The following is a 14,480-nucleotide window of genomic DNA, read 5'->3' as shown; positions in this document are numbered from 1 at the left end:
AAAATTGTGCTGACTGGTATTTTATCAAGATTTAAAATTAGCTTCTCTAATTAAGAAAAGTTTGGCCTTGTTTGAATTGAGATGTGTCCAAATCATGTGCTCCCTGAGTAGGACAAAACTGCTTATTGTAGGGGTTGTTTTTTTCACCCTTAATTTGCACCTCCACTAACAGTATAGGCAATTTTGTCACTTTTCATAGATGATCAAGCAGCAGGGTACCTCTGCTGATGAAAGGCGTAATTCTTCTCTCATAGCTTTCATAGCTTTTAGGACCAAATAGTGCTCTTTGCAGTAAAAAGTTACGCACACAATTTTTGCTGCTCACGGTCCCCCAAGAGCAAGTAGCAATTGGGTCTCTGAGGTGACATGAACTGCATACATGCGAGTGTGGACCTTCCTAACCACAGTGTGCAGCACTTGTATGATAACACAAGAATGGCATTCCTGTTTCTGTTTTATATTATGAAGTTTTGCTGATTCACCCTTCATCTTAAGCTGTATGAGTCAGGGTAAGGAAGCTCCTGCACATCTCAAGCATATGCCAAAGCACCATTGCTTCTGACAGGCCCTTGTAATGAGCTTCCTCTGAATTTTGTCTCAGAGTTTATCTCCTATTCTGTAATTATATGTTGTGATGTATATCCACATATTTGTAATCTGGATGTAGTAGCTTTCAGTATCTGGTGTTCAAGCCTACCACTCTTAGCTGTTTCCAAAATAAGAAATCTGTCTCCTTAGTGACTCAAGTTGAAATGTAAAATAATTTGCCAGAAATTGGTTTATGACTAAAAGTTTAGAATAATTCACTCCATTTACACTGCAGTGCTTTCCTTTAAGAAATATGTGTGTTTATATATGCAGCAGCCTACGTTACCAGTATTGTAATTGCCACTACCTTCAAAGACATCTATGTATATGATTACTCAGAAGTATTGAAACTGTTTGCTAGAGTGCTCTGAGCAGTTTGTATAAATAATGGAAAGTGTCCTATTTTAAGGGCTAATAGTTCTTGTCATGTTCAGTTTTATCAGTTAAAACAGTGTTCTCACTTTTCTAACACAACCTTCTTGATGTGGGAGAGAGTGTAAGAGACAGACACTTCCTGTATGCTTTTAAATTTTGTGTGCTCTGACTAAGCGCACGTTTTAAACAAAACGGTTGAGATGTGTTTGGACATCAATATGGAAAGACACCCAGGTTTCATAAGTGGAAAGTGATACTGAAAATAGAATTTTATCAGCAGTGTTAATTCCATCCAACCTTTTGGTTCAATTCTAAAGTACATCATGGCTATCTTGAAAGTGGTTTTGGGTTGTTTAATGCTTGCATATCAAGGAACACTAGCAAATTTCTAGTTTTCCTTAACAATATGAGCTTCTTCTGCTTGAAGTATTGCTTTTAATTCTCTTGTGCTTCTTTGATACTGTATTAAATGGTGGAACTAAAATGAAGCTGAGCACTGTCCTGTCCTGCTCTGCCCCTTCCCAGTATTGGTTAAAGAAAAACATTAAATAAATCCAGCACTCCTGCCTGATGGAAACAAATGGGAAGTTTCTACTGACTGTGCTACATTACTGTTTAGATGGGTATTCACAGGGTACAACTTGCTTTATGTCTCATAGTAGTTTTATGGTTTAAATGGAGGAAGATTTGTAGCCCAGGTCATTCCTGCTGTTACTAATGTCAGTACGTCAGTAGGAGAGTTGCCCTTGGCATTGATGGAAGCCGACCTGTGCTCATGTCCCTAGTGAAACATTACAGTATGGATGTCTCGGTAGTCTCTACCAGGCTACTTGTACTTAATATGCCTCAGCTACAGAAGGGCACAGTTCCTCTGCCAAAGCGGTAAAGCAGTCCAAGATAGTTTTTCTCAACCTAAATCAATCAAATGACCTTTGAGAGCCTAAGAAATGAAGAGCTTTTTTTGCCTTTTTTTTAACTGGGAAAGAAAATTCAAGACCCATCTTGTCCATGCTGCTTTTATGGTTTTCACTGACAACCAAAAAAAGATCTGAGCACTGAATGTTCATTTTTGTTACTTCTCCAGTTTGTTTGCTTCCTTGTATATGCATACGTGGAAGAGAGAGGAATGATAAGGAAAGGGGTGCCTTCTATTAGATTCACTAGTGATTTTTTGGGGGTGGCTTCTTGCTGTTTTGCAAACCACTGCTTGAGAAGCACCCATGTCATAGAGTTGTAAAATGGTTTGAGTTGGAAAAGACCTTAAGGTTATCTAGTTCCAGCCCCCTGCCATAGGCAGGGATACCTTCCACTAGACCAGGTTCTCAAAACCACATCCAGTCTGGCCTTGAGCGCTGCCAGGGATGGGGCAGCCACAGCTTCCTTGGGCAGAGATATCAAAGGTGTTCTCTCAGCTGGGTTTGAAGTAAAGCCAGGATGAGAAAGGAGACTTGTGATCCAGCATAGAGGCTCAGAGACAAAACCCACTGTTTGCTCATGGACCTAAGCTCTGCTTTAGCACCATTTCCATCTGTAACCTTCCTGAAGGTGCTCTTGTGCTTGGCTTTGCACAGAGGCTCCGCTCAGCAAAGCAGCGTAACATCTCCTTGAGGTTGTCCTCATTTGTAAAACACTTAAACACACGCTTTACTTCCTTGAATATGTCCTTGCTTAAGACCCACTGACACCAGTGATCACCTGTTTTGGTGGACTGGAACCTTTTCTTGTCATGTGTGTTTGCCCATGAGCATCCCCTTGCACCCAGTGACACACACTGCTGCCTGAAAACTGCTCATGTGCATAATGTTTGCAGGATTGCAGCCTTGCTTTGTAACTAATTTAAAAACTAAATGAAATGTTTCTTCCCGAGAAGGGAAATTCTGCTGCAGAAATGTGCATCAAGCAGTTGAGGCATTAAAGTTTTAATATCTGAACTCCATTAAATGAATTGTTTTATCATTTGCAAGGATTCATTACTTTCTAAGAGGCCTTTTGTCAAATAAGCGCTTTACAAACTAAGCTAATCAGCTCTGTTCCCGTTTATAATTCTCCCACTACAAATATTTATATGTTATAATTTGTCCTTCTGCTTTCCTGCCTGTCTAAGCACAAGCACATTAAACATTTTCTGACATGCCATTCCTTTCAGAAAAGCCCTACAGGATATAATTGAAAATTACAAACTCTCTATAGTTGTTCTTTTGTAGGCCATTACAGAGCCAGCAGGAGAGACGAAGGGCTGTGCTAACTGGTGCCAGGCATGACAGAAACTATAGCCCTTGTACTGCTCTTGTGCAGAGAGGTTGGATTTGGAGAGAGGATATTTGGCTTCTTGTGGGAGATAAGACCACCACTCTGGGTGTCTCCATCATGCCCCTATCTCCAAAGAGGCGTGCTGGCCTGATGCCCAGGCACTGCAGGACAGGCTGCCATCCCACATGTGTGCTCACTGTGGGATGCACCGGGGCACATGTTTGCTGGCACTTGGCACCTATGGCTGTCCTAGCCAGATGAGGTAGCCCAGAGCTAGCTGGCATGTGGCCATGCACACAGCAGTCAGGAGTTGGATGCCAGGGCAGGCATCCCCCTGGCAGGTCTGCCCCATCCTTGCTGCTCCCCTTGCTGCATCAGCATCGCCCTGTGCATGCATCAGTGGCACTTGGTGAATGGGGCAGCAAGGAGGGGAAGTGGCCACCCCCATGCTCCTCAATCCCTGAAGTGTCCCCAGCTCTGCTTCTGGCTGATAGAGCTGGAGGTGAGAGAGGTCCTAAGGACCAAGGTCATCTTGCAGCAGCACTTGGCATCCCCGGCTTGCAAGGAGTGCGCAGGCAGCCTGGCAGAGACTTTTCTGTAGTGCCAAGTGTCATCAAGCAGCACAAGACAATTAAGATTCATTCAGCACTGAAAGCGAAGTGGGTGGTATTTGCCTTGGGAGCCAGGAGGAGCTTTTCTGATGAGAGCAGGAACACTGCTTGTCCCTCCTCACTGACCTGTGTCTTCACTGTGCTTGTTCTTTTCAGGCATTCACGATTCAGGGGCAGTATGCCATCCCTCATCCAGACGTGAGTCCAGCACATGTAAATTACTCCCTTTCTGTTCCTCTCCCTCTTATTTGTTCTGGGCAACATTTGCTTTCTACAGTTAGCAATAAAGACACGGCCTAAGGGCACCCTTCCTGAATGACATACTGTATAGCAAAGTGTTAGCTCAGCTGCATCTCTTACCTTGTTTAATAATTGGCAGAAAGTACAATGGCCCAGGAACAAATGACAGATATCTTGGTCTTTTTTGCATGTGATATATTTGAGTTCTTTTAATATGTAATTCTACAATTATTAGTTTATATTAACAATAGCCATTACATGTAATAACAGTAGAGATGTCATTTATAACCAGTTTGGGTTTTATTTTTCTCTACAGTAGATTAGACTGAATGTTTAAACTTTTTTTTCAATATAATTTTAATTAATCCAGTTTTAGAACATGTAAGATGGTTTCTCTGCTCTGAAATAATTCCATTTGATTGGTTAGTTCTAATTTCCCATCCTGCCCTGCAGTTGACCAAGCTTCACCAGTTGGCTATGCAGCATCCCCCCTTTACTCCCCTTGGGCAGACCACCCCTGGTTTCCCTGGTACGTACCCATGACCCCCTGGGGATGTCCTTCTTCTTAACAGCTTTGTTTCCCGTGGTCATTACATCATTTTAATTATAAATGTGGTCAATGACCAGCAATCCTTCTGTTTTTGCACATTAATCTCTCTTCTTCCCTCCCGTACCTCTTTTACAGTTCCTCTCATCATTACTAAAACGTGCTTTGTTTGTTACATTTCTTAATCAAAGCCGCTTCGTTTGTGCCATTGGCTAAAAGCCCCGAGTTTCTTTTCTTCAGTCCTTGTAAAGTTATTATGGACCATGCAGTATGTACCAGTTGATCCTGAGTGAAGTTCCTGGGTCTGCATCTTCTCAAATTTCCAGTTCGGTGACATGGTTTAGAAAGAAGGAAAAACAAAGGAAAACAGTATGCAATTGTGGTGCAGAAATACTGATTAAAGAAATTATGGCACACTGAAACTCATTTCCTTGTAGAGCCAAATATCTTAAGAGCATCTGTAATCATCACTGCTGGCAAAAGTGCCTACTACATATGTATATATAGCTACAAAATGCAATGGAAGTTCAGTAAATTAAGGACTGCAGATTTGGTCCATACTTACTTATTAAAGCTGAAGCTGAATTCTTGATTCAAGAGCGAGAAGTCAGTTAATCCTGCAATAGATCTTTTTTACTGTACTTTGCTACATACATGCTTGGCATCTAAATCTTCATAAAACAGAAGTACATATGTACTGGTACATGCTTTGTATGGCAAATAACATTTTATCACATATATCAAATTCTGTGAGTAACTTCATTGGTTTATATTTAATGTAAAACAAGCGTATGCAACCCTTAATTGAATGTAAATGTAAGTAAAATGTAGGCAAGTCCCTTTTTTGTCAGAATACTTGTTTCCCATCTTTTCTGGTTGGAAATTAGTATTTTGGGTATGTCTTTACAGATAATAATGATGCCAATGACAATAATAACAATAATAATAGTAATACACCCCAAAAAAAGAGAAAATTAGACAAGGAGACATAAGATCCAAAATATACTTTCATTTCTTCATGATGTATGGGATAAAATACCTACAAGTAATACTAAATTGCCTTTCCTAGCTTTATGTTTTCCTTATTCTTGTCATTAACATGCTGCTCCTTAATCTTTTCCTGCTTATATTTGTGACATGTACGTTTGTGTAACGTTACTGTGTGTTAGAGCAGTAATTCTGTATTTCCTGACCATTTTCCTTTTGTCTACCCAATTTAAAAACAAATGTATGCAGCTTGGAGTATTTCGCTGCTTAGAGTATTCTGTACATTTCCCTTTAAAAATTCCCCTTCCCAACATTCCTTCAGCAACTAATCCCACGTATAATTCCCAAGTTTCCCTAGGTTAACTTCCTCATCCTTCATTTATTATTTTTTTCTTTTTCATACCTATGTATTTTGTTCTGTTAATTGTTCATTTGACTTTCATTTTTGGTATTCTGGAACTCCTGGTAGACAGGTGCAATTTCAGCAATTCATGAGTTTATCAATTGATGTGTCTACAACAAGCTTCAGAGACTGTTTTTAGGGAAAACCCTTTGTTTTCTAGTAGCTTTTTATGACCCTGTGGAATCTCATGTGACATTTGTTGCTTTGGTGGGTTAAAGGTTAACTGAAATAGGACTCATTTAAAATTAGTGCAGCCCTCCGAGTTTTGCATCTGTTGCTTTCTTTTCTGTTTCACTAGCAGTTCTGTTTTTCTTTGCTCCTTTCTTTTTTTTCTCCCCTTCTTTCTGTATGTTTCCTCCTTTAAAATATCATTTGTTGTGTCTTGCCCTTCTTGCAAACTGGCGTAACATTTTCCCTCTGTCCCCTGAATAGGACTGGATGCCACTACTCCAACCAGTTCCCATGAACTTACTATTCCCAATGATGTAAGTGGACCAATAGTCAGTATCGCTTTCTCTTCTCTCGCTCCTCTGCCACTGGGAGGGGAAACCTCTCATCTTTGGCTATATCTAATATGATTATTATGGTCCCCAGAATAAACTGTACAGCATTTAGTCTGTTGGGGAGGGGATATTAGGGATCAGTGAAATGCTGGATAGGGCAGCAGAAGTGACTGTCCCATGTCATGTCAGGTATGCAGCGCTGCTGGTTTAGGTCTGTGGTGATGCTTCACTGGCTTTGTTAAAGTGTGGCTGCCCCTGCTTACAGTGGTCTTAGAAGAGTTATCAAAATCCATCTCTCAGGTGGCACTAACATGGGTGGTCTTAGCAGAAGGGCTAAAGGCGGTGGAGAAATGTGCAGCCTCGTGTGCTGTGTGTTGGTCCTCAGTGCCGAGGGGTGCAGAGCCTGCACCACAGCAGCTTGTGCTGTGACAGTCTCTGCTGCACCCTGCACTTGTCTGAGACAGCAGTTTTCCTGAGAAAAAAAGGCTTATTCACTTACAGAAATGTGCAATATAAGGGGTTTGTTTGAAAAACAGGGGCTGAAAACATTCGTGCTCCAGCAACTCTGACTGGCTGGGATCGGCAAACCCAGTCTCCATGAGCAAAATATGATGCTGAATCTTAAAACAGCTACTCAAAATACCTCCCTGTTTTATTCACTTTCATTGCGGGGGGGGGGGAACATGACTCATTTTTCCATTACAAATGGGTCAATTGAAAAATGGAAGATTTCCCCTCCAGTAAAAAAAGCTTTCAAGCATGAACAGGATCACAAATAACAATTATATTACTGAAGAGATGCTTACAATGTTGTGTAAGCACTATTAAACTCAGTGGCAATGATTTACAGTAAGAAAAAGACGCAGAATAGCAAAGAGCAAAGGTGTGAGTGCTGTGATTTCGTAAGGTTTCTGTTACTTAAAAGGTGCCCTGCTGATTTATCAGTACCTGCTTTACAACCCAATTTACTGTATGTTGAGAATTTTATGGGAGCACCCTATTTATCCTTACAGTGCAAGTTTTTTAATCTCACTTTCAGGAAGATGTTGTTCTTGCCATCACCAGTATAAATCCAAGGTCACTCTTCTGACTTCGCTTCTTTCAGGGTTTATAGCAGAGAAAGAGGAAGCTGGCCTTGTAGTGTAGTAGAAAATTAAAAACCCCATCAGTTACTCATCCAGGAGGTATGAAATGCCCTGGCTCAGCATCTGTAAAGCAAACACACATCCATGCATTGTTTCTAATAGAAGGTTTTTTCTGGCTGTGCAGTGTGTGTCTTGCAGTTGTTGCTAAAGGAGCAAAACCAAGGCCAAAATGGTGTTCAGGTTAGAAACAGCCTGCAGGGGCTCTACAGGTGATAAAAGGGAGTTCTGGTGTTTCTGTGTTGTCAAGGCATGTATTACATGACCAAAAGGCTTTAGTGCTGCCCACGTGTGTGCACCCAGTGCTGCAGTGCTGGCTTAGAGGGAAGAAAGGGCTCTCATCTCCTGCCGGGCATCAGAGGCTGCTTGGGAATTTTGCAGTTTCCTTGCATGTCTCCCTGAGGTGTCCACTCTGCCTGTGCTCCAGGCTGTCAGCAGTGCCCTCCCAGCCTATCTTTAGGCTGCTGCAGCAAGAAGGTACCATCCCTGGGGTCTGACAGCATAACTGTTCATACCAGGGTTCCTGCAGCCCCATCACCGCTGCAGCAGTGCCAAAAATGATGAGGTGAGGGAAGCAGAGAGACATGAGGCAAAGAAGCAGAGTAAGAAGGTGCCAGCACCTGTGTTTCGTGTGTGCTCTGCATAGATGCTGTGCATAGAGGGAGGTCAGGATGGGAGAGGCAACAGCACTTGTGCAGCAAAGCCTGCATGGGTAGTTTGACTTTGCTTTCCTGATAAGCTTCTAGTCCCGGTTTTGATACACATACAGGCAGTGTGGTATGGTGATTATTTATCTCGTTGAAAGTAAAGGAAGCTGCAGGCCCTAACATGGGGCTGTGGTACAGCCCTATGGCTGCCCCAGCTCCAGAGATCCCCACTGCTGCATTAAGTCCCCTGGTTTTCTTATCATATGTGCTTATGTGTACAAAAGTCCAGCACAAAGAAGAGCATGAGACTAGCAAGTATCTACATGCTCTGCAGCTGTCAGAGATGTTAGGAATATACACATGTGCTATACTTATTTTTTTAAACCAAGCTAATGATAAACATGTAAAGCCAAAGCCTCAGGAAGAATCTGATGGAGCAAAAGAAGATATAAAGAGACTAAGGAGCTCAGACTTTAGCCTACTCTACAGGAAGGAGATATTAATGGCCATGTGTAATTTGCATAGCTTCGCAGTAAAGTTTTCCTTACTCTTTCTGTCATTAAAGGCAGTGACAGATTTTTTTTTGTTCTGTTATTAGTAATTCCTGTAACAACATCATCTTGCTGTCTTCATACAGTGTGCTGATAACTGCAAGTAACCTATTGCTCAATAACAAAGAGATGCTGAAGAACAAAAGATGCGTTTTTTAGAAAGTTATTTTCCACATGCTAAAAGCTGAGGCTTCCTTTCCAAATACTGGGTTCAGAAGATTTGCCTTTCTGGCTTTTCTCATAACTTTTGGGTATCTCTAAAAAGATAACAGAGAGGATGTTTTCTCCAGGTCCCTCTCAGAAGTCACTTTGATCTTTATCTGGTATTTCTTTTTCCTTGTCAAAACCTGTTATGGGGCATTTAGTTGCCTTTCTTTCCTTGCTGAGAGCTTGTCTGGCCTTCCGCTGCTGCCTAGGTTACACAATGTGTGTTTCACATAAATCCCAGAATAAAATAACATTAACAGTTGGCGGGGTCCTTAAGGGAGCAGGAAGGATGGTGTCCCTGAGTGTAGCTGATTGAGCACAGATGGCAGATATCTTAAGACTTCATGATCCAGTTCCCCAAATGCCCACTGAGAATAAATGAACAAATAAATAATGAAAAAAGTCTGTTCCATTAAAAATTATCCTTATTTTGCATATGTGTGGGAGAGACAGGCAGAGGTGAGTGACAGGGAAACGGCTTCCCCCTCAGAAAGCACCGAGAGCATTTTAAGAAAGCTATAAATCTGTTTAGTACTCCAAAGAAGCAGAAATGACAATCCATCCGAGTTGGACATGGCATACTGAAGAACTGCCTTTATTTCCCCAGGGAGCCAGGAGTACTTCCCTGTAAATAACAGAGGGGGACCCACATGTGCAGAGTGCTCTTGGAACAGCCCACAGTGAAATCTAGCATCAGCTCCACCAGATAATCCGGGAGATCTGTGTATCACTGCCTCTTCCACCAGCTGTCACTTGAGGGGAATGAGCTCCCATCTTTGCAGAGCCCAGATCCATAGCCTGCAGTGGGGAGAATCAGCCCTTAAGGAGAACATAAGGGCAGCATCTGACCCTATCCGTGGCCACGCACCACATAGACCATGCAGAAGAAGTGCACCTCAACCTCCCTGCAGCCCTCTTCCAGAGAAGTCCTGAGAACAAATGCCCTGCTTTTGTAAAACTAAGCTGCTGGCTAAGTCCACCCCAGCTCAAAAACTTCCCAGCCATTTGAGAGGGGGTAAGGTTAGGCAAAGCCTTAATAATCCACACAAGACGTGCTGGCAGAGGCCCTGCAGTAGTTTAAGTCAAAGCACTTCTACCGAAGGCAAGGGACCTGTGGATTCAACCTCAACAAATTTACCTTACTACTGAGAGCCTCCCATGTAACAGAGAAATAACGCACAGAGCAAAAATACAGACTTAACCACATTCTGTCAATGAAGAATGTTTAAGGGGATATGTTATTAAAAAAAATACCATTTTATATGTTTGCACATGGCCTCATTTTTGTCCCCCCTTAATCTAAGAAAATGGCATTTGATTCATTAAGCAGACCTTTTCAGATGAGTTCAAGAATCAGTAGACTTAATATCCATCAGAAGCAAAGTGATTCCACTTGTGTGACAAGACACTACTTAGCATTAAAAGTAATTACCCCCCAGAACCACCTCTCACTTGAGGGAGCAGGATGGGACATACAAATCTGCAGAGTCATTTGGGTTACAAAGCAGGTAATAAAAAGGCTCATTTCTGAGCATGTTTTCCCAGTTTTCTATCTGCATTCTTGCAAAGCCTGTGAAATTATTGTAGTCCAAATTTTGCATTATCCTGGCAAGGAAAGTGAAGTTTATTATTGTTGTTACTGGTTTTAAGAGGCACAGTATTGAAACATCTCTTTGCAGGCACCACAGTAAGTCTTGTAAAGAGCTGTAATCATACCCAGCGTTTCTTCCCTTACCTGGAACTGAGAAAGCCTATGTCTTTATGAAGAGCAATTGAAGATTCTTCTTCATGTCGAGCATCTGCTTACTCAACTAATGAAAAGGCTTTGCCAAAGCCAATGGACTTGTGCTGAGTTGGCAGCGGGGAGCCAAGGGGACCCACATGTACCTATATACAAGTATGGTCAACCTCTCTGCTCCTGACAGCAGATACCAAGCTGCACAGACTAATTCCTTGACCCTTTTTACCAACAGTACATTCATTATAAGGAAGGAATCTGATTATTTTACGAGTAGTTAAAATGAAAGTGAGCTCCGTGCCACTTCCTGTGACAAGCAGTACTCTGCACCACTGGACTTGGATAATAAAGCCTAAAACTCTGGTTGCTCCCAGTGCAGCACAGACATAATGCAGAGAGGATCAAGCCAGGAGAAAATACCTAAAAGAAAGCTGTTACTATTAGGCTCTGTTAGTGACTTTAGCATTATGTGGAAAATACACATATATTTAGCATTTGTATTATGATGAAGAAAGAAAAATTGAAGAGAGGGACCTGAACCAGAGATAGCATATTGGGAGAGACTACCAGCAGCAAGAGTTTGAGGTGGGACAGATCACAGTAGACCTTTATAGGATAGTAGAATGGTTTCAGTTGGAAGGGACCTTAAAGATCATCCAGTTCCAACCCCCTGCCATAGGCAGGGATGCCTTCTACTAGAGCATAAAGGCAGAGGTACAAGCTGTTGCTCAGGTAGTCTGTAAGGTTTAGGTGGGAATTTGGGATACCAGTGGAAACTTAGTTTTATACCTCACATTGCTTCCATCTTTTTTTTGTAAGCATGTGCTACTGCCATAGTCAGAGTGTTAAAATATATATGCATATACATACACGTATTCTGTTCGTGTGTTTGTATGTATGTGCATATTATATATAGTGTACATATATACTTATAGCATATGTATTATACTACAGTGCATAGTAGGCTTGGTATAGTCCATAGTAGGTTTGGCTCCTGTCTTACATGGGGCAGCTTTATCGCTTGTTTTCCTCTTGATTCACTCTGCATGTGAGAGTGAGGCTCACTTATGTTGAGCAAGCAGGTGAGCATCAAAAATAATGCCGAATCATGTGAAATGGCCAGATATAGAACAATGTCAGGAACGGGGGGCAGCTGGTGGCATTAGAAAGGGCAGTCTTGAAGAGATACGTGTTTGGATGCAACTTAACATAGCTTCATCTCAGCACAAGGCGGGACAGGTGTTTTTATGTAAAATCAAATGTCCATGGCCTGATCGGGTAAAACTTTGTAGATGAAAACATAGTTCCAGTCCTTTAACAGTCAGATACTACACACATTTCAGTGTAATTCACAATGGGAAAGGCACCCCAGAGAGGGCCCAGGCACCCCAGCACTACTGTCCTTCCTGCATTGCAAAGGAGGAAGTTTATTCTGCATGAGCTGTGTCACAGCTTGCAGAGCATGTTGAAGCATCCCATTGTTCCGGCAGCAGAGGATAACTTTGAGCTTCAGACTGAAGGTTACCAAACCTCTCTCCCAGAAGCTTGCATCACCAATATCCTTGACTGGTCTGGGCTGAATCCTTGCTGCTTAACTCAGAGTCAGTGAGGACATTGCAGATTCTTTGTGCTGCCCCATGTGGGTTACAAGCCTCATTGGAAGACCCCCAGCACATACAAGTGGCAGCCTCCTGAGTGACCTGACAAGTGCCTTCTCCACGTGGACTTTGAGCGCTCTGCTCTCCTGCTTCACCCTCGCTACCTATGGACTGTGCATGCCAGTGAGGTGTAGGAAGCAGATGCACAAAGCTCCTTGTGCCGCTGACACGTAGCGTATGCAGGCACATTCATGTACACACAGGGACAGGCTAGGGGCTTGCTGGTGAAGCTCACATAACTCCTCTGCACTGATGTGTGCAGTCACACATTAAGACAGGTCCTTGGGATAAGGACAGGGAGATCAGCGAGGCCCTCCTGTTTGAACAGTGGGAAATCCTTTGTGTTTCCTGGAACCCCGTTTTCCTCCCTCATGGGTGCTCCTCTTGTGCTTGGTCTCTGTTTCGGCTACCGGAGTACCCGTTTTGGCTTTCTGCTTGTCCTTGAGCATGAAGAAAGAATTACACTGGGGGAAAGGGGTTCTTCTCGTGATATTTGGACAATGTGAATGTGTTTCTGGCAAGATACTCCAAGTACTACAGTACCAGAAAGGTCAGTATGTCAGGGCCTGAAGCAGCGGGAAGAGTGGGAGGGGAAGGCAGCCTTTGCATCTTGTCACATCCTTCTGCCAAACTGGCAATCTCATCCCAATGTCAACAGACCTGTAGAGCAAGGTTCCCATTTTCTGCCCATTCTGGCCATTGCTGACCTTCTCAGCACCCACCCTTCCTTAACACAAATCACCCTCTTCACCCTTACATAAGTTAAAACAACTGAGCCTCAGCTTATGGCTTGGTGCCCACTTGCTCTTGTTGCCTGTGCTGGAGGTAGCAACGCCCTGCCACAGCTATCAGTCACATTCCCTTACCCAAGCTGAAGTTATGTGTGCTGCTAAACCCTGCCTCGAGGTCATGCACACAGCTTCCAAAAACCTTTGACTCTGCCAAAAAGCATCTAAAACACTGCTATTTGAAGATAACACCAAAGGCATTTTACTAAAATAATTGAGGGATCTAGGGACACACACACAGAGCTCAGGCTCAGTTTTATTCACAAAATAGGCATTTTGGTAAGTTTCTCTAAAGGAACACAGAAAAATTTCTGTCTCTTCCTGTGGCTGCTTCTACCCGCAATTGCAGAGCTGTAAATCCCACTGATATTAATAGAGTAGTACCTGGCCAAGAGAGGACCATGTGTGCCCAGGGACATCTGTCCAGGACTAGCAGTGTGTCGGGAGGGTGCAGAGCTGCATGGTGGCAGCTTTTGATGCTCAGCCTACTTCAAGCTGCAGCTCTTGGCTTGCTGCTGCCACTGGCAAGTCAGACTGGGTTGTATTTTGTATTTGTCAGCACCATGGGCACGCTGTCATTGTCTGCCATGGAACATCATAGCAAAATAGCCCAGTATTGAGTTGATAACCATGTAGCACTGAAACTTGATGTAAGGACATATGACCATAGAACCAATAGACTGTGTTAGTTATTCCTTCCAAACAGCACAGCAAAAATCTTCTGTTTTGATACTGAATTTTTCATAACCATGTTGTTAGCAATACTACAAATTGCAGTTTAGTGGTTTTTGCTTGTGTCTGTGGCACTAATCTCAGTCTTTGTCCCGCTCCAGTTAATAGGCTGCATTATTGGCAGACAAGGCAGTAAGATAAATGAAATCAGGCAGATGTCAGGAGCGCAGATCAAGATTGCTAATGCCACAGAAGGCTCCGCAGAACGACAAGTTACAATCACAGGATCCCCTGCAAACATCAGCTTAGCACAGTACCTCATTAATGCAAGGTAAGTTTGCTTTGTAAGTGATGATGCTTCTGCGAGATTGCTCTGTCTGCTCTCCAGCAAATGTCTGTCCTGGATAGATCTAGAAAGTTGCTTTGCAGTGTCCACTTTGCATAGTATTACTCAATTCCTAATGATTTGTAAAGCCTGTATCATTAGAAACTGTTTGCTGTTGGTTTATTTGGAAAGGAGCTTAATCTGGTGCAATTCCGAGTACATACTGAATGACAAAAGCTGAAAAATCT

The 14,480-nt window shown here is 42.7% G+C and overlaps 1 protein-coding gene across 22 annotated transcripts in view; it reads left to right on the top strand.

The window, feature by feature from the left end:
* The window catches only part of LOC133267099 (poly(rC)-binding protein 3-like), a 498,414-nt gene that overhangs the window by 466,686 nt on the left and 17,248 nt on the right, over positions 1-14,480 (top strand). For 14 of the 22 annotated variants that reach the window (XM_061449056.1, XM_061449057.1, XM_061449044.1 and 11 more), the window contains 4 exons: positions 3,981-4,037; positions 4,518-4,593; positions 6,434-6,486; positions 14,069-14,238. In XM_061449056.1, the coding sequence (XP_061305040.1) occupies positions 3,981-4,037; positions 4,518-4,593; positions 6,434-6,486; positions 14,069-14,238 (356 nt within the window). The remainder of the gene's footprint in view (positions 1-3,980; positions 4,038-4,517; positions 4,594-6,433; positions 6,487-14,068; positions 14,239-14,480) is intronic. The other 8 variants (XM_061449060.1, XM_061449058.1, XM_061449050.1 and 5 more) reach the window with 4 other exon arrangements.

This window comes from Pezoporus flaviventris, unplaced genomic scaffold, assembly GCF_033815535.1.
Source record: "Pezoporus flaviventris isolate CSIRO_AGI_PZ_B2104156 unplaced genomic scaffold, CSIRO_AGI_Pfla_v1 ptg000007l, whole genome shotgun sequence".
Lineage (NCBI taxonomy): Eukaryota > Metazoa > Chordata > Aves > Psittaciformes > Psittacidae > Pezoporus > Pezoporus flaviventris.
The sequence above is the reverse complement of the archived record's forward strand: the minus strand, read 5'-3'. Positions and strand labels throughout refer to the sequence as shown.